Genomic DNA, 25790 nt, shown 5'->3' with positions numbered 1-25790 from the left:
AGGCCAGGTTAGCAGCCAGGGGAAGCCTCTAGGATGGCACAGCCACAGGACGTCTGCTACCTGAGGATGAGCAGGACGCATCTGATAGGCGAGATAGGCAAGGCAGAGGGCGTTCATGGCCTGGTGACAGTTTGCAGGAGGAAGTCTCTAAGGAGTTTCAAGTAGGACTGACATGCTGAACAGAAAACCTGCAGGGGGTGTGAGGTGAGAGTTCTCAAACAGTACTTCTTCTAGATGAAAATCGCTGCTCATGCGGGTCTCCTAATGTAGTAAATTCACTCTTTTAAAAAAATGTATTGCCTTAATTCATGGTGTAAGCAACTGCTCTGTGTTCAGCAGAAACATCTGAATACAGCTACAGCCCTGGCATGAAGGCTGCCGTTGTTCAAGTGGCTCTTTCACTCAAAGATACCCTGATATTGACAGAAGGCTTAGTGTGCATAAGACATCGTGCAGGAACAACGAACGAGACAGGACCCTGCTGTCATGGCCTTGAAACAGACAAAGAAATAATGACACCTTTGAGGAACATCACTACAACTAAAAGGACAGGGTGCTGTGGGGTCTGCAGCATGATGCTTCCTCTCAGACAAAAGCACAGGCAGAGTGGCCAGGTGGTGAGTGGGGAGAAGTGTGCCTACAGAGGGAACAGCATGGTGCAAGTGGAGGAAAGTGAGCTCCGGCACGACTGAGGAGCACAGGATGAGGACTGGCAGGGTTAGAGAAGGAGGGGATATTGACAGCTAGTCCTGCAGAGGATGAGGGCCAGCTTGTGGAGGTCCCTTTAAATCACAAGAGACTCTGACGTGGCTGCCAAGGGAAGAGTGGCCCAGGAGGGAAGGTGAGAGGGAGGGGCTGGGACAGAGTGGTGGGTGGCGGAGAAACAAGGTATAGACACTGAGTTATCTAGGAGGTAAAATGCAAAGGTGAGTCAGGATGACCTGGCCTGTGGCTGGAGCTGCGCATGATGGGGCCGTGACCCAGAAGGAAGAGGAGCTGTCTGTGTGGGGGAATGCCCCGAGGGCTGGACATGATGGTAGTGAGTGCTGGACTGTCAACAGGTGTGTGAGTGAGCAACGGGGTCTATACAGGCCGCTTTCTAGGATCCACCCTTTATAAAGACAGTACTTAAGGGGCTGGGGAGGTGGCTCAGTGGAAGAGTGCTCATCTTGCATGTGTGAGGCACTGGGTTTGATCCTCAGCACCATATAAAAATAAATAAAATAAAGGTACTGTGTCCACCTATGACTACAAAAATAGTAAAGAAAAAGAAAAGAAAAGAAAAAAAAAAGACAATACTTAAAGCTGTAAGAGTGACTGGAGTGGCCTGAGGATTGGTGGGCTAAGAGGAGGGACCAGCAGAGCTGGAAAAATACCCACCAAGAACAAGTTTTAGTAAGACTCCTTTTCTCCATGCTACCACAGCACCTGGAAATAGTTCTTCAAAATCTAATTTTGGTGTAATTATTTGTGTGCCTTCTTTAACTGGCTTCCAAGCTTAGAAGGAAGGGATGTATCTTCCTTATCTACTCCTAAATAGCAGTCCTGAGAGCTCAGTGCCAGTCACACAGTAGCCCCTCAAAGAGTTTGCAGGATGCTTGAACAAACAAGAGGACGGTATGCTTACTTGCCCAAGAAGATGTTATCAAAGATATATTTAAATCTCGAAACTCAACAACAACAACAACAAAATAACTTGATTTAAAAATGGGCAAAAGATCTAGGCACAGTGGTGCATGCCCTATAATCCCAGCAGCTTGGGAGGCTGAGGCAGGAGGACCACAAGTTCAAAGTCAGCCTCAGCAACTCTGTGAGACCCTAAGCAACTCAGCGAAATCCTAGCTCTAAAAATATACAAAAAAGGGCTGTGGATGTGGCAGTGGTTAAATACCCCGAGTTCAATCTCTAGTACCAAAAAAAAAAAAGGTAAAAGACTTAACCAGACTTTTCTCTAAAGACATACAAATGCCCAGTGAGTATGTGAAAAAGACACTCAATATCACTAGTCACCAGAGAAACACAAAACCACAGTGAGATGTCACCTCACACCTGAAGGGATGGCTGCCATCAAAGACCCCAGAAAATGAATGTGCTATATTCATGGAGTTGAGTATTACTCAGCCTTAAAAAGGAAGGAACTCTGATATATGCCACTGTACAGAGGAACCTTGAGGACACCATGTGAAGCAGAATAAGCCACAAAAGGTACGTCATGCACGAGTCCACTTAAGACAAACACGTAGGCCACACTCAGACACAGAAAGACACAGCAGTTGCCATGGGCTGGGGGAATGTCCGCCTCCACCTGCCAGGACGTGCCCCTTTCTGCAGCAGGAGGGCATCGCACTGCTGGGGACTCCAGGGGAGAAGGCCCAGGACAACGACCCTTGCTTTGTAGTGCTGAAACAGAGGCTCTCCCCACATTCTCTCTTTGCTTCAGCAGAGCAGTTTAAGCCAAAGCCCTGACGCCTAGATCGACTTGAGGGCTGCCTCCGTCTCTGATTATTTCCCATGTATGTGAGAGGTGTACGTGCATCAGACTTCTGTGTATTTCTCCTGTTATTTCTGTCTTTTGTTAGGAAGTCCCAACAAGAAGTCATAAAGATGATTTTTACTCTAAGTGAATAAATGAAGATTCGGCCTTCACGCCAGAGTGCTGTTCCACACTAGCTCCCTCTGATTATTTACTACTCATTCATTTGACTGGATAATACAATAAGGCATTCTGGTTGAGAGGAAAAAACTGTTCTCTCCCCTATTAATCCTAGTTTATACAACAAATTCAATTAAAGTAAAAAATGACTGAAATACAATTTGTCAAAGATAACTGAAGTGAGTATAATAAACTCATGAATGTTTACCAGACTGGGTATACTGACACAGTGACTTTTCTTTAATATCATTACCTGAACAAGCGTGTCCAGTGTGAAGATGTGCTCCCCTCGAACATTGTAGAACTTGACCATGGCACTCTTCAGAAGGGGACCATTGGGGAGCTCGCTGAGTTGGGTCTGCCGCTCCATCCCAGCAACTGCCAGCAAGTCTCCCTGTGTGCACCACTGAGCTACCACCTCTGAAACCATACAGAAGAGACACTCAGCATGAGGATGCAACCCTCCTCAACTGCCAGTCAGCCATACTGGCATGCGTCTTCAGTAGTTTAAAACATAGAGATGCTAACCAAATATACAAGCAGACCTCCCCTTTCACGAAGATAACAACCCATTTCTTTTATTTTAACTAGGTATATATGACAGCAGAATGCATTTTGATTCATTGTACACAATTGCAGCACTTTTCATTTCTCTGGTTATACACAATGTAGCATCGCACCTCATGTGCATTCACACATGTACTTAGGATAATGATGTCCGTCTCATTCCACCATCTTTCCTGCCCCCATGCCCCCTCCCCAACAATCCTCTCTTTTAAGACTTATTATAAACAAGCTGTTACATGGTTGGAGATTACAGTTTCTCTAAAACATATCTAGATCAGGTAGAAATCCAGATATAAGAAGGTTGGCATTTTAAGGTGGGTGTGGTGGAGCAGCTGCTTGGGAGCCTTTGACAGGAAGATCACAAACTTGGAGGCTAGGCTGAGGAACTTAGTGAGACCTTATTGGGGGGGGGGGAGGAGAAGAAGAAGAAACAAGAGGAGGAGGAGGAGGAGAAAATGATGATGGTGATGATGATGATGGTGATGAGGAAGAGGAGGAGAAGAAGAAGAGAAGGAAGAGGAAGAGGTAGAGGAGAAGTAGTAGTAGTAGTAGTATTAAGAAGAGAAGGAAACAGAGGAGAGGGAGGGAGAAGAATAAGAAAAAGAAGAACCGTTTAACTATCTCTAAGCATTTCCATAATCTATCTACACCAGCATTTCCACACTGAGACTGTGGAACATTTCTGCTAAGCAAGTTAAGTGACAAAACCTGTGACCCTATACATGTCACATCAGTGCTTCCCACTGCTCTGCCCTCCACTCCCAGAGAAGACGCCGAGTTTGTACATGCTCAAAGTAAAAAGTTAAGTCAAGGAAGCCTGCGTTTACTCATTTGATACCTGGGTAACACTAGGCAAGTAAATCTCTGATGAAGGATACACACACACAAGGTACTGACTTCTATTAGAAAAGAAGATCAGCAGTCTTGCTGGGGGGCAAGTAGTACTGTCAGAGAAATTTTCACACTAGAGATGCCAACACCCATCTATAAGCCATTATTTATCTAACAAGTAGCTGTTAAATGGTTTGTCTTATCCCAGTGTGAGCAATTACCTAGTTCTTGCTGGTGAACAGATCTATAAGTACCAACAAGATTTATAGCATTTTTTCTCTCTTAAAACCACAGAACCATAATCTGGCTTATACTAAGAGCTCTGAAATCTATATCTAAGTAGCCCATTTTGCAGAGAAGCTGAACTGAATTAAAAGAAGGTGCCCTGGCCAGGATAGGCACGTATTCCAATGCCAGGGCTATAGTGCAGCAGCTTCTAAGCGCCTCTAGTCACATGACCATAACATCCCTCTAGTTCACCCTTGGAAAGAGTTTCAGTGCTAATTCCAGTGCATGCTGAAGTCACTGATGCTCTTGTACAATGGCCTTGAAAGTGAGCATACTCCATGAAGCAAGACACCTCATCAGGTTTGCTGCAGCAGAAACCAGGAGACAGAGAGCTGAGCTGCAGCAGTTATAGACAAACACAAATCAATCCCAAATAGTGACAATACCAATAAAGGATTTTTTGTATGAATAAAGTTAGACACAAACCAGAAAACAAAAAATAAAAAGAATCAAGTAAATATCCTGGTAAATAAAATTTTTAAGATGTCAGAAAATGGAGGTTAGAGGATTTGTGCCTCTTCTAAAATGTGCTCTGAATATTCACTGCCAGGTCTAGGTCTAGAGAAAATCCTGGTAGGGATCATGAATGAAATAATCTTCAGTGAATGGCGGTGTTAAGTAGGTACGCAAGAACACCAAAAGGAGAAGCAGCTAACAGTCAAGGTGCTAACAAGACAGAGTCTATGGACTCCTGGGCAGAAACATCACTGTAATATGGTAGGTAATAAAGATGCCAGCACTGTGGTTGCAGTGGCACATGCCTGTAATCCCAGCGGCCTAGGAGGCTGAAGGAGGATTGCAAGTTCAAAGCCAGCCTCAGCAACTTAACGAGGCCCTAAGCAACTTAGCAAGACCCTGTCTCAAAATAAAAAATAAAAAGGGGTCATTTTCTGCCCCCAAAATGAGCCTTGCCAGGTGCTTCACCGATTGACTTCTCTGCTGAATACCAAATAAAGAAAAGCCTGCTGGAAAAAAAAAATAATAAAAGAGTGGGCTGAGGATGTTGCTCAGTGGTTAAACCCCTGGATTCAATCCCCAGTTCCCATCCCCCACAAAAAAACACAGATGGTAACACTAAATTCCATGGCTCCTCATCTGACCTGTATTGATTAGTAGATGAGTGAAAACTGTACCATTCTTTAATTTTTTAAAAAGATTCTTTGAATTTTGTCACAAAATGGTTTTCAAAGTAAGAAGCAGGCTGCTTGCTGCCCTTATAGTGCTGGCCTGGACACAGATGCCTTCAGAGACTGCTCACAGCAGAGGCCAGCACACACGGAGCTTTTCTGCTGGAGGTGAGAATGAGTCCAAATATGTCTGAGCACACCCTCAGGGATTTCTTGAATTCAGTTGCAAAGTCACACTGACAGTTGTCATCTGCAAAGCAAGTCACTCTTTTGCAAAGAAGAAACTCCATATGAAAACTGCCACTTCATGTTCTGGCGGTTACAGGACGTGCAGCATCAAGGGATGCAGATGTGGGCTCCTCTGATGCTCAGCAGACCAGTCCTGGTCCACATGGTGGGCACACCAGCTGCCAGGGAAATGGGCTATTTCATAAATCCTTGACACCAAGAATTCAGGAATTAAGAAGGAATATCCTGGAATTGTCCAGAGTCAGTCAGGAGTACCGAGTCCTCAGCAGGGGCTGAGTTTCTGGGTTTGGAGTTTAAAATTGTCATAAAAACAACAAATTGAAAGTAAAACTGAAAGTAAAAGCAAATGTTCATTCAATTCCCAGATATCACTATGATGAAGAATACAGAAGCCCAGATGATTGGGTCAGAATCTTTCTGTTTCAGAAATGTTCTATAAACCATGTCTATCATATTTTAAAAAACAATCTCCAATATCCTTGCCCAAGGTTTCTGTAATAACTTTATCTTATTCTTTAAATCCCTAAAGATTGTATTTAAAATAAAACTTAGGAGGAACAAATGAATATTATATTCAGTAGCCTTCTTTTGACTCTCCCTGAAACTCCTGGCCAAGAGTTTCTAATGTTCCCCATTCAGAGAACTGGAAGTTCAGAAGCATCCAGGTGATCCATCTTCCAAACACATTTATTTTCTCAATGATTTGGGGCTAAGACATGGGGGACATTTTGGCCTCTTAAGTGTTTGCAAAGAAAATCAGTAGACTGGTCTGGGGTTGTGGCTCAGTGGTAGAGCATTTGCCTAGCATGTGTGAGGCCCTGGGTTCAAGTGTCAGCACCCGAATATTACTAAATGAGTAAAATAAAGGTCCATCAAAAACTAAAATTAAAAAAAAAAAAAAAAAAAGAAAATCAGGGCTGGGGTTATAGCTCAGTTGGTAGAGCGTTTGCCTTGCATGTGTGAGGCACTGGGTTCGATCCTCAGCACCATATAAAAACAAATAAATAAAGGCATTGTGTCCACCTACAACTAAAAAAATATGAAAAGAAAAAGAAAACTAGCAGATTTACACTGTTCAACTTAAACCAGACAATCTTATGGATCTTTCTTGGTAAAAGCTGGGGGTCAAATTTTCATCTAAAGTTAGCAGTTAGAATTGGTTCTTTCATGTTAACAAGAAACCTCTTTTGTGGGATTAGTGCTGGGTTCAAAGGAGGCAGCTAGGTTTTAGCAGGAAAAGAGTGGTCTCTTAACAAACACCACATACACTGCAGCTGCCTAGTGGCTGCCTGAGGTTAACCCAGCCCTCTGTCCCTTAGGTTTCCATAGTAACGAGTCACCTTTCTGTTAGTTGACTCTTGTTTTGGGGCACATGCATGTGCACGTGGTGCGAGAGTGAGAGGAAGGAGACAACAGCAGGTGATTCTTCTTTAGAAAGGCCGTTTTCAGTGAGTATAGTAAGGACTGGAAAAAAAGTGTCCATATCCAGTGAGGACCAAACTGACCCCTGTCCATTCCCTCAGAATGAGTGACGAAAGGCTAAGAGGAAGAAATTCTGCAAAACAAAGCCTGGGGTGGAGGCCTTTTATTTCATGGCACACAGGGATGAAAGAAGTGCCTTTGAAAGCTGCTTTCAGTACTGAGGTACCCAGCTCCTCAGGGAATACCTGAACTCATGACTGAATCACTCTTCCTCAAGAAAAAGTAAAAGTCATAGAGGGTAAAGTCCAAGGGAATGAACCAACTCAATGCTTACTGTGTCCCCAGCTGGGTTCCTCCCCTGGTGGAACTTCCTGGGCAGTAGCTACAAAGCAACATCAGACCCTACTTCCTCCCCAACCCCAGAAATCTGCAGCGAAAACCAAGGGTGGCAGGTGGTGCGGAAGAGGGCTGGTGACAGGGACAAGGGATGACCTGGAATCCTAACTCTTCTGCACATGACATAAATTACAGCACTGGTGGTAAGTCAAAGAAAGGGCATGTGAGTCACCTTTCTCCCCTTGAAAAGTTGTCTAAGTTAGTTACAGAGAAAGACCCAGGGGAATCAGAGACTTTAGGGACAGGTGACAGACCTGTCTGTGATAGGGTAGATGACTGTGGCCAACTGCTCTTTTCTTCCCAGTACTAATAGTGGACAAAACATAAATTTAAAAAATAAAAAATACTGCTGTTCAGGCTACATGTAAGATCGAGTCTAAAATATTCTGATACCAAGACAGAAAAGAGAAATCATCTCCATGAGGTACATCCTGGCTGGCACCAGTTCACTTCAATTTCATTCATCTTTCTGAAATTAGGAAGACATAGTACAACGGCATCTCCCCTCCAGGAAGGTGTAAATAATTGAAAACATTTTAGACTACAGTAAGATTTCTAGTTAGGCAATGACTACAATGCTGAATTTGTCTGAGTTTTTAGAACATGATTCAGGTAAAAAATCTTCACTTTAGTGAGGGCCTCTTTAAATCACTTCCTCAAATCACCAACTCCTCCTCTTACTCAGCACCATTGATGGGGCTGTGTCAGAAATGCTGCTACAGCACAACATGACTTGATAGGAATTCAACAGACTCAAAAAGCAAAAAAAATAGTTTCCATAAGCAAGATGGTAAAAAAGACTAAAAAATTCATCTTGTGAAGAAGAAAGAGGAACTGAGTGGTAATTATATTATTTTCAGTCATGACCAGATATTTCATAGAGAGCAAATTCAGAATTCCAACAGTAGTGGCAGATTTTTAAGAAAAAAATAACTTGGTTAAGAAGTTTGAAAATGTAATTTGTGAAGAAAAATAGAGATTAGATTACTAACTATATGGGGGAGCTTATGATGACCAAACATATTATTTAGATCCATGAAAGACAGAACATTCAAAAAACAATTTACAGAAAAGCAAAGGAATTTAAGTTCATCATCAGCATGAAAATATTTACTTAGCTCATAATGAGGCCTATCTGTGTGGTATAAAGGAGGGCTTCTCCATACTTCATGTCGCACAGGACTTTATAGGCTAAATAATTCCTTATAAATCTAGTTCTGAAACAGCAGAAGGGGATACCTAAGAAGGAGTATAATCTGCTTCTAAAAATATTCTATATTTTTGAAATAGAATTAAGTAAGGCTTGGGGGTATTAGAGATGTATGATATATTTCGGTCAACCATCAGTGACATATATAGACCTGATTCCTGAAGAATTCACACAAGCAGCAGCAGCAGCACAGGACAGTAACTCTCTAGACTGACATCCAATTTTGAATTTTGGCAGTTAACTAGGTTGCAGTCAAGTTCCTGGCTGGCTTCTCACCTCCCTATTCAGGTTACAGTAGGTCCTTTGAAAATATCAGCCAGAGGCAATCCAGGAATTTCTTTCTTTCTTTCTTTTTCTTTTTTTTGGTGGGGGAGGGTACTGAGGATTGAACTCAGGGGCATTCAGCAACTGAGCCACATCCCCAGCCCTATTTTGTATTTTATTTAGAGACAGGGTCTCACTGAGTTGCTTAGGGCCTTGCTGTTGCTGAGGCTGGCTTTGAACTCGAAATCCTCCTGCTTCAGCCTCCCACAAGTATGCATCACCACGCCCAGCCAGGAACTGAATTTTTAAATCTTTCTACACTACACCATTCAATCCTCAAGAAACAGACTGTTTTTCCAAAGAACTCACTAGGGCCACAACATCAGTTAATATTCTGGAATTGAAAAATTTAGAGCACTTCCAATGCCTATGGCCACTGATTTTCTATCCAGAAGGCAGCAGCGCTTGATGGCTGCCCTTCACATCCACGCCTCCATCTGGCCGTTGCAGAACCACCACAAGTCTTTCAAGGTAGCATTACTGCACAATGATTGGTACCTTAATAAGCCTGTCCGATTCTTAAAATTACAGAGCTTCTGTGTAAATGATGACTGTACACCATCTGCTGCCTCAGGAATGGCAGGTGCTAGTATCCGTTTACTGTGCAGACAGCGTGAACCAGATGCAAACACACATACACCTGGGAGGGTCATTCTTGTCAGAGTGAGGAAGGGAGTAGGGTAGGACAAAGACTGATGGGAATCCCTCTTCAAGATAAGACCAGCTATGGAGTTGTCAGGTAAGCAGAGGAGCTAGGGGAGTGACCTGTGTTAACAGACTCCATTAAGCACAGAAGAAGTCACTGCAGAGGACAGGAATCAATAAGTACCAGGTGTGTGACATCAGCCCAGAAGGCATTCGTGCACAGGGCTGCGGGGATGGGGCATGGCAGCGTTTTGTACCTTTCAGCCCTGAGCGGATGACAGTGGGAGACAAGTCATCGTAGTTGTTCATTAAGCTGATGTCTCCCGAGGTGAAGCTGACGGTGAGCAGAGGCTTGATGTTCTGCACTGGGATGGGGTACGCTGCAGGACCATCTGTGGAAACACAAGTGCCAAGTGAGAAGCAGGCAACAAGGCTGTGCTCTTGCGTGGTGCCCTAAAAACTGCCCAGTGATGCAGCTCTCACTCTGGACTGGGATGTCACCAAATGAGGCAGTCACTGCACCACTCAGGAGCCACACAAGTCATCAGTAGAACACTAGCAGAAGACCTCAGAATGAGGAGAAGGACATGGAATATGCAACCCAAGGCAACTGCAGGGTGGTGAAAATATGTGTGAAGTTTATTAACTTGTATATTAATGTGTCATGCAAATTAATAAATGCAAATTATTTTAATGCTATACAACATACAAAAATAGTGGGAAGGAGGATAAAAACATTTTCTTAACTTGGGTCCAAAGCATCAAAAAAAGCTCTTTTCAATAATAAATGCTCTTTCATTGAATGTTAAAGGCAATAAGCAACCACAGTAGTCACAATCAGTTCTTTCCCACTTAAGTTTTTCCCATAAGAGACTGAAAATCTGGAAAGAAGGCTGAAGTTCCATGTGCTATATACGCAGCTCCTGGCCACCATAAAGAAAATCCTGCTTTGCACATTCCAGGAGTGCTTGTATGTGAGGGGCTATGGACTGGGTCTTCCACGTGTTATTTGAGAAAGTGAAAGTCCCTCTACATACCTGGATGAGGCAGGGCTCTTTCAGAAAGTGTCATGGCCATATGAGCTCAACTCCAGCAGCCATCCAGGGTGGCCTGCCTGATATCCACCTGACTTAATGTCTTCATGCTAAGACACTGCACTATACCTACCTCTGCACTCCAATTCTCTAAGCCACCAAGAATATTGTTATATCTGAAATGCAAATACCTGTCATCCCCTAAAGTGCTCCCTGCTTCTGAGAAGGGTAACTGGCTAGAGGAGCACCACGGACTGACTAATGTCTTGGGCTGACTCTGGACTTGCTTTGTAAATCTGGTCTCTGGATCCCATTTCTTCCAGTAATAACATGGTTTGAGTGAATCTAAATTCACCCTACTAGAAAGGAGTTCTGCGCTGAGTCCATATTTTGACTTTCTTGCTCAGAGACTGTAGAAATATGACCAATGATTCACCTGAGGCTGTTGTCTATTTGGAAAAGGAAAGTCACCATCCAAGTGAATGTATAGGTGCTAGGAACTCTCTCCCTCTCAAGACCCAGTGATCTGGAAACCCTACAGCCAATCTTAATGCTTTTCACATGAGAAACCACACCTTCACACAATGTGCATGTTGCTGGGAAGCATACCATATTATTTCTGTCTCTGTGACAAGAGGGAGAAGTACCAGTGGAGACAGAGGCTGATGGGGGTGACTTCCAATTTTTCCTGGACCAGTTCCTCCTAGGATGACAGGCCCCAAGTAGAAGGAGAGGTCAGAAACTGTCTAGGACAGCAGCCTGCAACAGTGTGACCATTTCTAATTAAGGGGCCGATCCCTTCCACTGTGTCATAATATATTTTTCTTAAAAAAAAAAAAAAAAATTGGTGGGCGCAGAGTATGGGACTCTGGTAAAGGATACAGGCCAGTGCTGCATACTGACTCTGGTGAAGGGCAGAACCACACCAGAGGGTTCCTTCTACTTTTTTGGTCTTCTAAGGGGAGGAGAGATGAAACACACTGCTTGAGCACAAGAGGCTGGAGTCGCCTAAAGCAATTTCCACCAAGAATGTCTGGTATCATAGTGAGGTCATGGAGGGGTGGAGGGGTCATGTGACCTGAGAAGGGGTCTAGCTTCTGCCTGAATCAGGAGAAAACATAGGCATGAAGTATGGCCCAGACCCTGGCCTTCACTGTGGCAAAACTGATTCTCTTCTCATGCAGTAAAGCTACAGGCTTCAGAACCCTGAGGGATCTGTCCATGCCACACATGAAGCTACTTAACTGCACAGAACTCTCCATCTTAAAGCTCTTTATTCCTGCTCAGCAGCTAAACCCCACAGCACCCCAGGGACACAGGAAGAGCCATCGTTATTCTTTACATCTAAGAAAACCTAATCCCATGGGGCATCATCAACTTCACCCTGATCCTGAGAAAAGGGACAGCAGAGAGGAAGCAGTCACACCAAGAGGGGAGACCAGGCCAGTTGTGCCTTGCATTTCAGTTCAAGAACCCTTCCCAGTAAGTTAGAGAGCCGCGATGGCAAACCTTCACCCTTTCTTTTCCAAATCAATTCTTTCTCCTTATGGGGCTCCAGGCTGTTAAATGAGTAAGAAAGAGAGGGCCAGCGAGCTGGCTACCTTGGGGAGGGGAGTAGTCGTCTGAGTCGGTATCACTCTCGCTGCTGTCTTCCACCAGGAAGATGGGGTAGTTCCAGGACATGCTGAGGATGCCGTCAGACTCATGCAGGAGGACGTGGGCCAGCATCCTGCCGTGGCAGTCCATGACAATTACCTGTCCGTCGGCCGTGCCAAACAGCACCTGCAACCAAGGACCAGAAGCCTCAACTGAGTGGGACAAAGTGCTGTGGTTTCTGGCAAACCTTGTTTGTCTCAACTGATTTTAGGACAAAATATATTTAGACTAAAAAAAAAAAAATCAGTGAAGTAACTGAGAGTGACATAAAATATTAAATAGCAGACACTCAGCTGGCCATTATTGCAAGAATTCTAGACCTCTAATATTGAAAAATGAACTAACAGCAAAATGAACACCTTAGGTTGTATGGATATTTCCAAATGACACCAGCAAAATTTAATTCTCTTTTGTGTTTTTTCATTGAAGAAGGGTTAAGAAAAGACAATATTAATTTACCTTTCTGGAAAATAAAGATAAAGAAGAGATTTATTATAATTCTCTTAACTTTAGAAGAAAATGTTTAAATTTGTTGGCCAAAGAGAAAATATACACCACACAAATCACTTATAGACTCAAATCATTTTATAGACTCAAACAACTTGGGAGAAGTCAAATAGGCTGACCACACCACGAAGTGATCAGGCCAGGCTGGCTGCCTGACTAGAAAGGCTAGAACTTACACCCAGAGAAAGTTACTCGAGGCCTCTTTGTCCTTGCTTCTCTTTGCTCTTGGGCTTCTGACATAACCTCCTTACAGCAGATGGCACAGCTGGATCTTGGCACCTGGCAGTTTGGTTGCCCAGTGGGCACTCATAACCATTTTTTTGTGTGTGTGAAATGAATGAATTACAGTCAGTGACAACGGAAGGCAATTCTGCTGATGACTGAGACAGACTAACTGCCAGGGAAAACATGGTGCACTTAAGCAGTATTAAGTTCATAGAATTATAGAGCTGTTTAGAGCTGTTTTAGAAGAAACCAACTATTTATCAAATATTCTATTAATCAATATCTATATTTTAATGAGTGAACACTAAATGAAGGTTAAAATAATTTCTCCCAGAGGCAGGGATGAGTTCATTAGTGTATACTGCATAAAGGAAAAGCAGATGAAACTTCTTTGGAACACTGTGAAATTCATTTTAGAAAGAGCTGGAGTTCTAGCTGTCAATAGAATAATAAATATTCAATGGCATGGCATATCTACAAAGCTCTCATCCAGCACAGTCTCAGGGATGGAGACCTCAGGGCTCATAGACCTGCTGAATTCAGCTCTGGAAGGCAGATGTTTCTGTTTTTTTAACTTTCATTTTTATGTGGTGCTGAGGATTGAACCCAGGGCCTGCACATGCGAGGTGAGCACTCTACCGCTGAGCCATAACCCCAGCCCAGGGCAGATGTTTAATGTGCCTGTCCAGCAGTTTTCAACAACAATGGTAAACAGAGAATGTGTTTTCTCAAAACTTTACCTGAGATGTACAATTTACATGTTTTACAGGTGAAAGAGGTGTGGGAATCCCAATGTGCCACTAGTGCTATGGGTGAGTGCATGGAACAGGCTAGTCTACATCCTCATTTCTTCACTATGGGTGTGAGTGTGGGGGGTGGAACCCAGGGCCTCCGCATGCTAGGCAAGCACCCTACCACTGAGTTACATCCCCAGGCCTATTCACTATTTTGAAAAGGTACCTATGAACCTTCATAGTAGGTGAAAGAATTGTTTTATCACATAAGACTCTATTGATGAAAATAATTCATTAGCAGATGCCAGCAAACAATTATTCTTCAGAAGTAGTCAGGACTTACATTTACCAACTCCAACAACTTCCCAGAGCCCTCCCTGTTATGGGTCCTCCTAACACCCCCGAGTCTTCTCTTTGGCACATTTGCCATTGTTCTCCTATCTTTACTTTATGGTATTTGGTTTCCTTCCGACACCTATGCCAGACTATACGCTTCTAAGAGCATGGACTGAATGTTGTGTACCTGCCGTCAACCAAATTTATATGTTGATGGTATTTGGAGGCAGGGCTTTGGGAAAATGATTAGATTTAGATGAGGCCTTGAGAGGGGGGCCTTTGTGATAAGAGATCTGAGCTTGCGTGGCTTCTCTCTCCACCATCAACCACTGAGGGAAGGCCAGGTGAGGACACAGTGAAAGGGCAACTATCTGTGAGCAGGAATGGAGCCCTCACCTGCAATGGCTGGCAAATTGATTTTCAACCTTCAAACCTCAGAACTGTGAGGCCACCCTCAGTTGTTTCAGCCACCAGGTCTGTGGCATCTTGTTACAGTGGTCCAAGTTGAGACCTGAACCCCGTGAGCGTTGCTCATCAGTGTCTCCCGGAACCTCTCATTGTGCATGATGTGCGGTAAAGTGTGTGTGAACCAAGGGTGGGTATGTCTCTGTTCTGAGTACTGCTCAGGTTTTTTTTTTCCATTTTAGAGAAAAAGGAACAGATACCAGATAGAAAAAACAGACATATCATTCCTGAATTCAGCATCACACTAAAGCAAAACTCAACAAAAAAAGTCTCTAGATCCCCTACCATTAATCCATACCAACTACAGCTCCCATGGAAAGATAGTCTGTGAATAAAATGGGAGGAAAATGGAAAAAGAAGCACTTGATGGAGGAAGCTACTCTGTTTTGGAACAAGTTCGTCACAGATAAATGACAAACACTGGTAAAACATGAAATCAGATTTTAAAAAATCTCCTCTTCATTATAAGTTGTTTTCATGCCTAATAACCTCCAATGAGTTAAAGCTTATGCAAGCAAAGAACTTCAAGAGAACCAGACAAAGAGTCTAAGAATAATGAATACTCACATGGCAAAGGCATCGATCTCTGCTGCTTCTGCTCCCTAATCCTGGGCAATGAGCCAGCTTGAGACAGGCTGGGGCTGGGGGTCCCTTACAAGGTACAACCCACCCTTCAGGTAATCCTTTCCTGCTCCTCAGGGATGGTCCTAGGCCCAGACCCACAGCACCACAGACGCCATTCACAGCTGACACCCTGCCAAGCTTTTCCCCAGTCCCAGACTTATACATAGAGCTGCCTCGGGGTCATTTTCCCCTGGATACGCCCAAGGCCCACTGAAGTCAACATATTCAAAATGAAGTGTGTTAGTATCTTTATCTCACAGCAAGCACACAACCAGCTCCCTTCCAGCTAGAAGTGTGGCTTGTGTTTCATCTCCAATGTCCCAGGTAATGTCTAGTATCTAACAAGTACTCGGAGAGCTCAGGTGAAGGGCTCTAGAGACCGGTCACACAGAATTAATCTCCCGCGAACCACGGTTCCCCAACACTCTGAACTTGGCTCTGGTATTGTGTGTCCGTTTCCCTGTAAACCATAAGCTTTTTGATGGCAGGTCTGTACTCCTAGCTTGTCACATGCTGCTGTCCTGACTAGATGCTCAATGACTAAAATTGATTTCCTGCCCAACATTTCTTACAAATGAAAACTTTTCCTCTCTTCTGAAAACTAGAAACCAATGTTCAAATCTTCCTATGAAACTGGTTCCTGAAACACTGTCGATGATGAATTATGTAAATTTCTGTCCTCTATTTTCATGCTGTTTCCTTTTGTGGCTTGTAGGCTCCACAGGGCAGGTACAATGTTCCTTCTGTGATGTGTACCCCGAGACCACATAAGTTGGCAGAGATGTGTGGGTCAGGCCATACCACTTCAACGACTGTCTCTTTGGGTTTATTTTATTTTCCAGCAAGGAAATTTTTAAGAGCAATGCAATTATGGTATGCATATATAATCTTTTCCTTTCAATGTAATCCATTTTAAGCTATTTTTAGATGTGATTATTTTTAAACAAACACAATTATTACCAGTAGTTTAAAATGAACCAAGTCATGAACCAAAGGCGGGTAGGGAGAGAATGCCAAATCATTAGGAAGATGTGTCTGGGAAGCAGTGGCATCTCTCCAGCACTGTTATCTTTGATATGATACTCATCTAAATTCTAGAATAAAACTACATTGAGAAATTTCAACTTCAAAAGGTAAAGTACCATAAATGTTTAGTTCTTTTGTAATGGAGTGTGAGTACCAACACTGGATCTAGTTCCTGAAGGAGGCATGACAAATTCCTACTAGAAACCTTAACTCTGCTGGTAGAAGACAGCTGAACTGGCTACGAGGATGCAGGACTGAGAGGACAGCCACAGCAACCCTCCCTCCCTCCAGAAGGAGCCTCTGTCTAAATGCTGTCAGAGGATGGCTGGGTTTTTTTTGTTTTGTTTTGTTTTTTTCTGCTCTCTTTCTTTCTTCCTTTCTTTGTTTTAAAGATCTCCATTTTGAGTTTCAGAATACTTGCCTTCAGAGGTGCTTCAAGGCCAGGTCTGACATTTTTGCAATGAAATAAACAGTTATTGAAATCAGACAGCTGAAAATTGCTCACTCAAAAAAATATTTCCTCCCCCCCCGAGATATGAAATGTTATTTCACAGTTGACTGTAATAATCACTTCTAAATGTGTATCTTTGGACTAAACATGTAATTTTAAAGTCATCTCACCTCTTTTCTGCAGAAAAGACCACTTGAAAACTAATCCATAAAGACGAGAGACTATCCCATGTTTGAAGATTTTCAGAGGAGATATACTATCTGCCTCAGGCCTCAAATTTAATTTTATTAAATAATTCCTGTTACTAGAATATTTTCTCCCCAAATCTTCAAATTCCATTGTAAAGTTTATCCAACCTTGTAAACATGTGGCAATTTCTGGGGTTTTGTGAAAAGGAGCAGTCTGACCATGGAGGTGATAAAAAGTGGCCTTAGTGAGAACATCTTCAGGACAAATAGCACTAGAAGCACATGCCTCAGGAAGTGCACTGGCTGCTGAGGGACAGCGGAAGGGGCCTTTCCACCATGTGTCCTCTGGAACATGGGAATGCTCTATCTTTCCCACACCAATGACTGGGGGCGGGGGCGGGGCAGTGGGGCTAGTCCCCGGGTGACACCTACTTACCTAGTAACAGTGCCCATTCTGCCTGAGTGCTGATCTCCTACCTGCCACAAAGCTACAACATATGAACTCTCAAACCCTTCCTATTTCAAATGCTACAACTCCTTAAAATACTTCTAAATGTTTCTAAATATGATGAAAGTAACTTTTTCCCGTGGCTACTAATAAGGGTCTTCACCCAAGGGCTGGGTGGACACTTCCGGGGCTGTAAGCCAGGGCCGTTGGCACAATGATGGGAGCAGACCCTGTAGCACTCGTGATGGGTGCCAACAAACAAGGCCTGACACAGGTCACATCAGGCAGAACAGGTTTTAATGGGCAATAACTGCTGTGGCAGGGACAAGAGTCCAGCATGAGCTTAATTTTACTTCCCTCTGTGCAGAGTTGACAGGAATGAAGGAGTGAGGGGACGTGTCAAGGGCCTGAAGAGAGCAGAAATGAACAAAAGTGGGAAGGGGTTTGTCGATGTGATTCGGACTCCGAGGTCTGCTAACCAGGGCTTATCATAATTAGGCCCCTGCCCTCCCACAGTGACAGGAGATGGGGCCCAATCTTCAGGTGATGGCTGGGAGAGTCAGTTTTCTTGGCAGCCTTGAGTTTTCCCAGGCAGGAAGTGAAAGGGGCTGGTGTCATCATTCTAGGGACATAGCCTTGAGTTGTTAGAAGTGATGCCAGAGTGATGCCAGTGTTTGTTCAAGCTATTAGTTTATGGAGGAGGAGGGCAGGAGGGGGAAGAGGGTGTGAATCAAGCCATTTGTATGCAGATCCTGCAGTTCCTGTAAGGTCAGGTGCAGTTGGAAAGAGGGCTCTGAGGGGCCTGAGCAGAGCACACACCTTGCTTCCTCCCAGCATGCCACAGTATGCACTCTGTGCTGAGGGCAGCAATGCTACATGGGCTGCTGAGGACAGAGGAGAGAAAGGACAGTCACTGCAATTCCACAGGAACACCAGAGGGAATCCTAAAAAGACCCAGCCTATAGTTTAGCCACCTGGCCAAACACTGGCATTTAGGAAAGGCTTTTTGAGTCAAAACCAAGGCCATCATCATGATGTGGTACTAATAAAAACACACAAAGAAAATCTAGGGACTGGGGTTGGGGCTCAGTGGTGAGTGCTTGCCTAGCGTATGTGAGGCACTGGGTTTGATCCTCAGCACCACATAAAAATAAATAAAGGTATTATGTCCATCTACAACTAAAAAAAATTAAAAAGAAAATCTAACACTAAATAAGCAAGAAACTACCTTTAAGAAGATATATGTAAAGAAAGCCAGTGAATATGAATAATCTCCTCCCGTCTTCCACCCCGAATCTAATTTGTTCAATGTAAATTTCAGGAAATACTTTTAGTGTATTTTATAATTAATTCATCTATACTGAATCTTCAGTGATTCATCAATGATCTGAGTCAAGAGATAGTACAGAGCAACTGCGCTTCCAAACATCTTAGTTGTCACTGTCAGTAACCAAAACAACACTGACAAAGAAAATGAGACAGAGTATAAACCCAGTAGCCACATCTGTTTCTGCTAAAGAAACATTTACTCCCACAAAGAGTTCAACAAAATTTCCAGAATACACACATAAAAAGAAGCATCAAGAAGCAAAATAGCATAATAGTTGGATAAAGAAAGCCAGGAAGGATGGGAGGCCATCTCCCAACTTCTTTCCTGAGTAGCTTCCACTCTTCCTTAACTGTGATGATTCATGTACTTCTTGCCTATTTTGGCAAGAACCATCCTATATATGTTTAGTTGGGGGCTTAAAATAAACTTGGGCCTCCCCCTTTGCAATGCACGTGCTACAACAAAGTCATGCACAGATCTGGTGGGGAGGGAGGAAGGAGGATCATCCCAGGACTGGTTTAATCTCACGTGCAAACTGTGCTCCCTGAGCTATGACCAGCAGTTCTATACAACAGGTCCTCTAACCTACTCACAGATCGTGTACAAGAAGGATCTTTAGCACAGGCATGGAGGTCCTGAGGTTTTGTGGTAATTTTTTTAAGGAAATAATCTAGTTCAAGAGTCTGTATGAGAGAGATTACCCTCCTCTTTTATTGTTGAACACCAGCTTTTGAGTCTTTCCAGGGGAGTAATAACCTATACCACAGGATTCCCAGCCTGCAGGCTCCTGGAACTAGAGCAGGGCTGGAGATGAGGGAGCCGGCCTTCAGGGGCCAGCAGGGGGAAATGTTTTCTTACAGCGAGTAAAAACTGCCTGCTAATAATGAACTGTGACTGACTTGGGGGTTTGCCATGTCTGACTTTTTCTATCAAGGGGGGTCTAGTGTGTTAGTTATTACCTATGTGTTAAATCTCAGCAACTTATTTTGGTTTATAAAACTGTTTTTAGCTGAGAAAGCACAGGGTTATATTACTTTTTAAAGTTCCCTTTATAATTCCCTTCCTGTCTGACAGTGCAAGACAAAACAAATCTTCGGGAGGAATATCCATCTCCTTGATGGACACTGCCCAGAGCCACAGGCAAACCCACATCTAAGGACCTTCCCTGCTGTGAAGAACAGCCAGGCTGTGACACTGACCTCACAACACTGCCTGGGATTTGTTATAAGAAAATAGCAAGGGAAAAAAAGGAAGGAGTATTTAAAAAGTGATGCAAAATATGTGGGTTCTTTATTTACTTTTTATGAGATACTAAAAATTTTCATAAATTAAGAAAAATTATGTTATTATTAATGAAATTTATTTTATTCAATTAAAGAAGAAGGATACATACAATTTAAAAACCCTAAGAATCATTTTTTACTTGGACTACATTTGGGAAAGTAGCAAATTTCCTTGAGTTCTAATTTGTTACTTCCGTCATAGCCTTATATTTTAAAAGTAAGTGAATATTCTTTCATTTACACACTGACCATGTGAGTTATCTGTGACAGTTCATTTCTCACCAATTAATATCTCCAAAAGAAAACAGGGAAGGGGCCCAAGCTTGGAGCCTAGACACAGCATGAGGGAGTGTCAGTGAGGAAGCAGTGGAGGCAGAGGTGGGAGGCTGGGAAGAGGCGAGATCCAGCCGAGAGGGCAGGTGTTGCTGGAGAACAGCATCTGGGGCTGCAAGGGAATCACTGCCCACAGGGCCAGGCAGAGGAGGGGCAGTGCAGTGAAGCACCAGGCTGCTAGGAAGACCTCAGCGGGGACCACAGCCCATAGATGAGGTTACTGTGCACCTGTGGCTAGGAGAGCCGCAGGTAAGCCTGAGCAGAAGACAGGTGAACTGAGGGTGCTGGATGAAGTGCTGCCTAGGGAGGGAAGCCACACATGCTGGCAAGACAAGCACTCCCATCTGACCGGGCCACGCCCACCGTGGGAGAACACAGCTGTTGCTAAGTTTCCTAAATGTATACATTTGAATGCCTTGAAATTCTCCTGAAATTACTTTTAAAAAAATGGTTCAGGTAGCCACAGTATGTAAGTGCCATGACGCAGGAGCTCTGGGAGGAATGGAGTCCAGAGATGAGAAAGGGACAAAGTCACAAGCACATTTCTTGTAGAGTCCTGTCCCATAGCAGAAGGCACTGAGGAACTTCTTAGGGCTCTCCCAAGAACGCCAGGAATCAAAGGAGTTTCTTCCCATACTGTGTGCGCTGAGAACAGCTAATACAAATTTTTTTTTATTTGGACTGAATCCCTGAAATTTGAATTTGAGGCTTTTCCCTTTAGTCCTGTTCTCAGGGGACACAGACATGCCAGTTAGTCTCTGGTCTCTGAGGAGAGTCATGGTCGTCCCAGGAACATGCTGGAGAATGTCACCATTTCTACATCTCAGGCTCTCAGCAGAATTCTTCAGTGCACAGATGGCCACTAAGACCCAAAATGTGCTGGAAGGACAGCTTCAAATACCTCCATCTCAAAGCCCTTTCATAAATCAAGGGATATGGTCTTCTACCAACCCCTGGAGAACGTAGAGGAAATGAAACATCTTGTCCATACAAGCTAGGCTGTGAATCAAGGGCTTCTCTGCTGCATTACTCTGGATCAATGTAGGAGCCACAGATATTTTTTCCTATCATATTTATATTTATTTCTTTGTCATTTTCTATTTATGCCATTCTGTTTTTCCCCCAAGCCCTACAAATACTGTTCTATTTATAAATTTGCCTTAAGTTTATCAAGCTGAGTTTATGTCATTGTTTTTTCTATGAATTTTGTGTTCTCTGGTGTAATTTTTATTAGTTTGCTATGGGCTAAATTATGTGCCCCAAAATTTATATGTTGAATTTTGTTCAGCAAATTTGTTGAACTTGTTGGATTCCCAATATTATTATCACTGCCAGGATATCCAATAACCACCTTCTCTCTATGCTAAGTTTGTCCATGAATCATCATGCTTCTGTGCCCTGCAAACCATTTTTGAAAGACAGTGAAACATTTTGCTGAGTGTAAATCCTGCCTGGGAGTGACAGCAATCATCAGGGCAGAGGGTCTGGTCCTGAACGCCCCCACCCCCGCCCCCCACCATACAGGCTCTGCCCTTGCAGATGCCTGCAAACTACAGAACAAGCCAGGCATGTCAGCATGCCTCATGGCTCCCATGGCCACAGCCACACACTGTGGGCTCCTTTGGTCAGTGTCCACTGCTTCAAATCTAACCCGAGAGAATGGATACCCCAGGCTCTACCGCATGCCACATTCATGTGGCATACCCCACCCTCTAGATAGCTTAGGGTCTGTCTGCTCCACTGGCAGGACCTCCACCAGGCATAATGGCAGTATGTTTATCATCTGTCTCCTCCACAGATCTACAAGCATTCCAAAGGAGGAGCGATGTCTCACTCACTGGGGCATCTCCAGTGGGACCCACACCTGTTACAAGGAAAGTGTGCAGTCTGTTGAGGACACGGGCTGGCACAGACTGTCAAGGGACCGCGAGGTGAGCCTCGCAGAAGGCACATGGGATCGTGAGAGGAAGGATGTGAAGCCAGGGCTCCCACTGATCTATTTTTAAGTACTTTCACATCTGTTCCTTCATCTGATCATGACTAAAGCCCTGTGAATGAGGCAGGAAATAATTCACACCTGTCCTTACAGTGGAGGAAACTGATGCAGGAAAGGTCAGGTGCTTTGTACAAGGCCACTTCATGGACTTCTCTATGAGGATACTCTAGGGATAGTAAAGCTTTACAATAAATCCAAAGGCTTCCTATGAATACACACACGTGTGTGGCAGGGAGCAAGGGAAGGAACTTGCAGTTGAAAATATGTTCTCATAAATCTAGTAATACTAATTTTAAGGAAAGAAAAAATATTTGCCTTTCTTAATTAAAAAAATGGAAACATGAAATAAATTATGTGGTGATCAGAGGAAAGCAATTCAGTTAAAAAGAAAGAAAGAAAGAAAGAAAGAAAGAGGCTCAAAAACAAAAATTACAGTTCCATATTGTATTGCTTGCTTTTACAAATACTAAACTTAAATCTCTTTAGGAAATTTTCTGGCATAAAACATAAGGTTTATATTTACAAAGGTTTTAGCCTGTCAATCCTTATATTTTAAGAGTGAATTATCAAAATGTAATTTTATAAGGTTATTATATACTATCATGAAAACCAAATAGGCATAATAAAAACAATTTTGAAATTAAGAGTTTGGAAGATGAACCACAGAATAGGGATGTGGCTCAGTGGTACAGCACTTGCCCAGCCAATGCAAGGCTCTGGGTTCAATCCCCAGCACTACTGAAAAAACAAAAAGTGAAGCATCTTTGTAGATTCACATCCATCAAATAACTACTGAGGGATTCTGATTCATTTCTGTCCAGTCCTTTCCAACTTATGGATGGGTTTCTTTGGGTTGTTTTATGATGTGGCAACATAACACACATGCCATTTCATATCCTAATTTTTTTCCACATAACATCCTAAAAGCTCTTTCAGATTATTATATCATCTTTATAGCCACAATCTATAATTTACTGAGTTACTGTATATTCTTTTAATTGGTTATGCCATGGTTTATGTGATCATTCTTCTATTTTATTATTTTTGATTTATTTTTTAGTTGTTGATAGACCTTGATTTTATTTATCTATATGCAGTGCTGAGAATCAAACCCAGTGCCTCACACACACCAGGCAAGTGTGCTACTGCTGAGCCCCAGCCCCGTCTCCTATTTTAGACAAGGCTGTTGACAAATTTTACTACCATATATAATGTCTTTATGATTATAGGTAATTTTGTCCATTTTTGTTTCTTTTAGATAATTTCCAAAAGCATATTATAAAGGTGGACAGTAGTTTGTAAGCCTTTCAACATACTCTGCCAAATTGCTTCTCCAAAGGTCTAATATGCATTATTACCAGGAATGAATAAGAATGCTTACTTGCTTACATTCTTATCATAATCAGTAAATCACCTGTGTCATTTTATTATTATTATTATTTTTAAAGAGAGAGAGAGAGAATTTTTAATATTTATTTTTTTTAGTTTTCGGCGGACACAACATCTTTGTTTGTATGTGGTGCTGAGGATCGAACTCGGGCCGCAAGCATGCCAGGCGAGCGCACTACCGCTTGAGCCACATCCCCAGCCCATTTTATTATTTTTTACTAATAGGTGAAAAATATACCCTCCTAGTGCTAATTTTAAAATTTCCCCAGAGAATGAATATTTTCCTATCATGGTTATTAATTGAACTTTCTCTTTTGTGAATTATTTTTATATCCATTATTTATTAATTGGTTCATATGAATTTTAAGATAAATTTATTTGAATATTTTATAAACTAAAATGTTAACTCAGTTACCTTACTGGTGAAAAATATCATTCCTGAAATCTATGCTTCATTTAGACTTTTTGTTTTAGTTTTTACCTTGGTGGTTGGTTCTCTCCTCTGTGATGATCTTTAAGAGGCTTTCACACCAGCTCCCTCTCTCCCACACCCTTCTTCCTCCTCAGCCCCCAAGGTTTTACCATCACACATGCAGAGTCGGAGGCATTACCTGTTGGTCATCAGGAGTCCATATGCCACATGTGATTTGACTTTCCAGGTTGATCTCAGACGACCAGTGTCTTTGTCCACTGACAGAACCAACCAGGACAAACCCATCTCGATAGGAAATAAGTGCTTGAGTCCCATCGTGGCTCCACGTGAAATCACTCACCTTCAGACACACAGAGAGAAGGGTCAATTGTGATCTGAAAGGGGAAACACTTTTACCAAAGCCTAGATAGAGTCGTTAGCTTGGCTTTTCGGCTAAGATCAAGAGGGCGTGAAGAGAAACCGCAGTGAAGGCATCATCAGGAAAGCTCCAGGGACTGCAGTGAGGGGCAGCGTGGTCCTCATTAGCACTGTTTTATGTACTGTGTGGACATTCACCCATTAAGCCCCACACCAACTGCCCATGAAAGTGCTGTCCCCCATCTGCAGAGGAAACCAGGACACACAGGGGCTAAGTGATCTTCGCCCAGCCACACTGCAAGAGAGTGGCAGAGCCGAGAACAAGCCCAGGGTTCTGTGGCTCCAGGGTTCTTACTTTTAACTGCTGTTATACTGCCTTCCCCTTAAGATTGGTGACAGATTCTCCATGAGTGTCTGTGGTCATTTACCAAAATAATAAAGCTCTAAGTTTCTGATTATATTCTCTCATAGTCTTGCTAGTAATATTCTCTCAATCAAAATGGGATGCATTTTAATTTTTCTCTTTTATGGTACTAGGGTCAAACCCAGGGCCTTACAGGTGCTAGGTAGGCATTCTACCACTAAGCTACATCTCCCGCCTTATTCTTGATCAAAATGAAGGTAAAGAAATCTAAGTGGAAAACATTACTTACAACTGAATTTATCAAATGCATGCATTGAATCTATCCAAATGACATTGTTTTTTCTCTGGTGATCTATTGTGGTAAATTCCTTCTATGGATTATCCAGTATTATTATACTATTCTTACATACCTGTGGGTATTTGGACTCTGCTATATAAGTAATTAAGACTGGGCTGGGGTGTAACTTGTTGGTAGAGCACTTGCCTAGTATGTGCAAGGTCCTGGGTTCCATCCCCAGCATGAGGGGGCGGGGGGTGGGGGGTAAAGGCTAAACATTTCTCTCACATTACCACTTTAATCCCTATCTTACAAATTTTAATATATGCTTTTATTATCATTCAGATCCAGGACTTTATAAACATCCATTAAATGTATTTTTTAACCCAGGAACTATTTCACTACACATTTTTTTAAAAATCTCAAATATGCAAGAATTTAATAACTCTTTTGTTATTAAGTTTTAACCCAGGTTCAATGAACTCATGGGATTGTGATCTATAGTCATGGTACCTACCACTGGAAGTCTACTGAAATTTACTTTATAACCTAAATTAAGGATTGACAAACCACAACTTATGGGCAAATCTGGCCTGTCAGCTCTGTTGGTCTACCACTCAAA

The 25790-nt window shown here is 42.8% G+C and overlaps 1 protein-coding gene across 4 annotated transcripts in view; it reads right to left on the bottom strand.

Moving 5' to 3' along the window:
* Tulp4 (TUB like protein 4) overlaps positions 1–25790 on the bottom strand; it is a 221600-nt gene that overhangs the window by 30650 nt on the left and 165160 nt on the right. For all 4 annotated transcript variants that reach the window (XM_046456592.2, XM_046456591.2, XM_046456590.2 and 1 more), the window contains 4 exons: positions 24349–24510; positions 12348–12528; positions 9970–10104; positions 2907–3073 (listed from right to left, as the gene is read on the bottom strand). In XM_046456592.2, coding sequence (XP_046312548.1) covers positions 2907–3073; positions 9970–10104; positions 12348–12528; positions 24349–24510 — 645 coding nt within the window. The remainder of the gene's footprint in view (positions 1–2906; positions 3074–9969; positions 10105–12347; positions 12529–24348; positions 24511–25790) is intronic.

The sequence above is a fragment of the Marmota monax genome, unplaced genomic scaffold (genome assembly GCF_021218885.2).
Source record: "Marmota monax isolate L192 unplaced genomic scaffold, Marmota_monax_Labrador192_F-V1.1 WCK01_AAM20220418_F8-fsc00164, whole genome shotgun sequence".
Classification (NCBI taxonomy): domain Eukaryota; kingdom Metazoa; phylum Chordata; class Mammalia; order Rodentia; family Sciuridae; genus Marmota; species Marmota monax.
The sequence above is the reverse complement of the archived record's forward strand: the minus strand, read 5'-3'. Positions and strand labels throughout refer to the sequence as shown.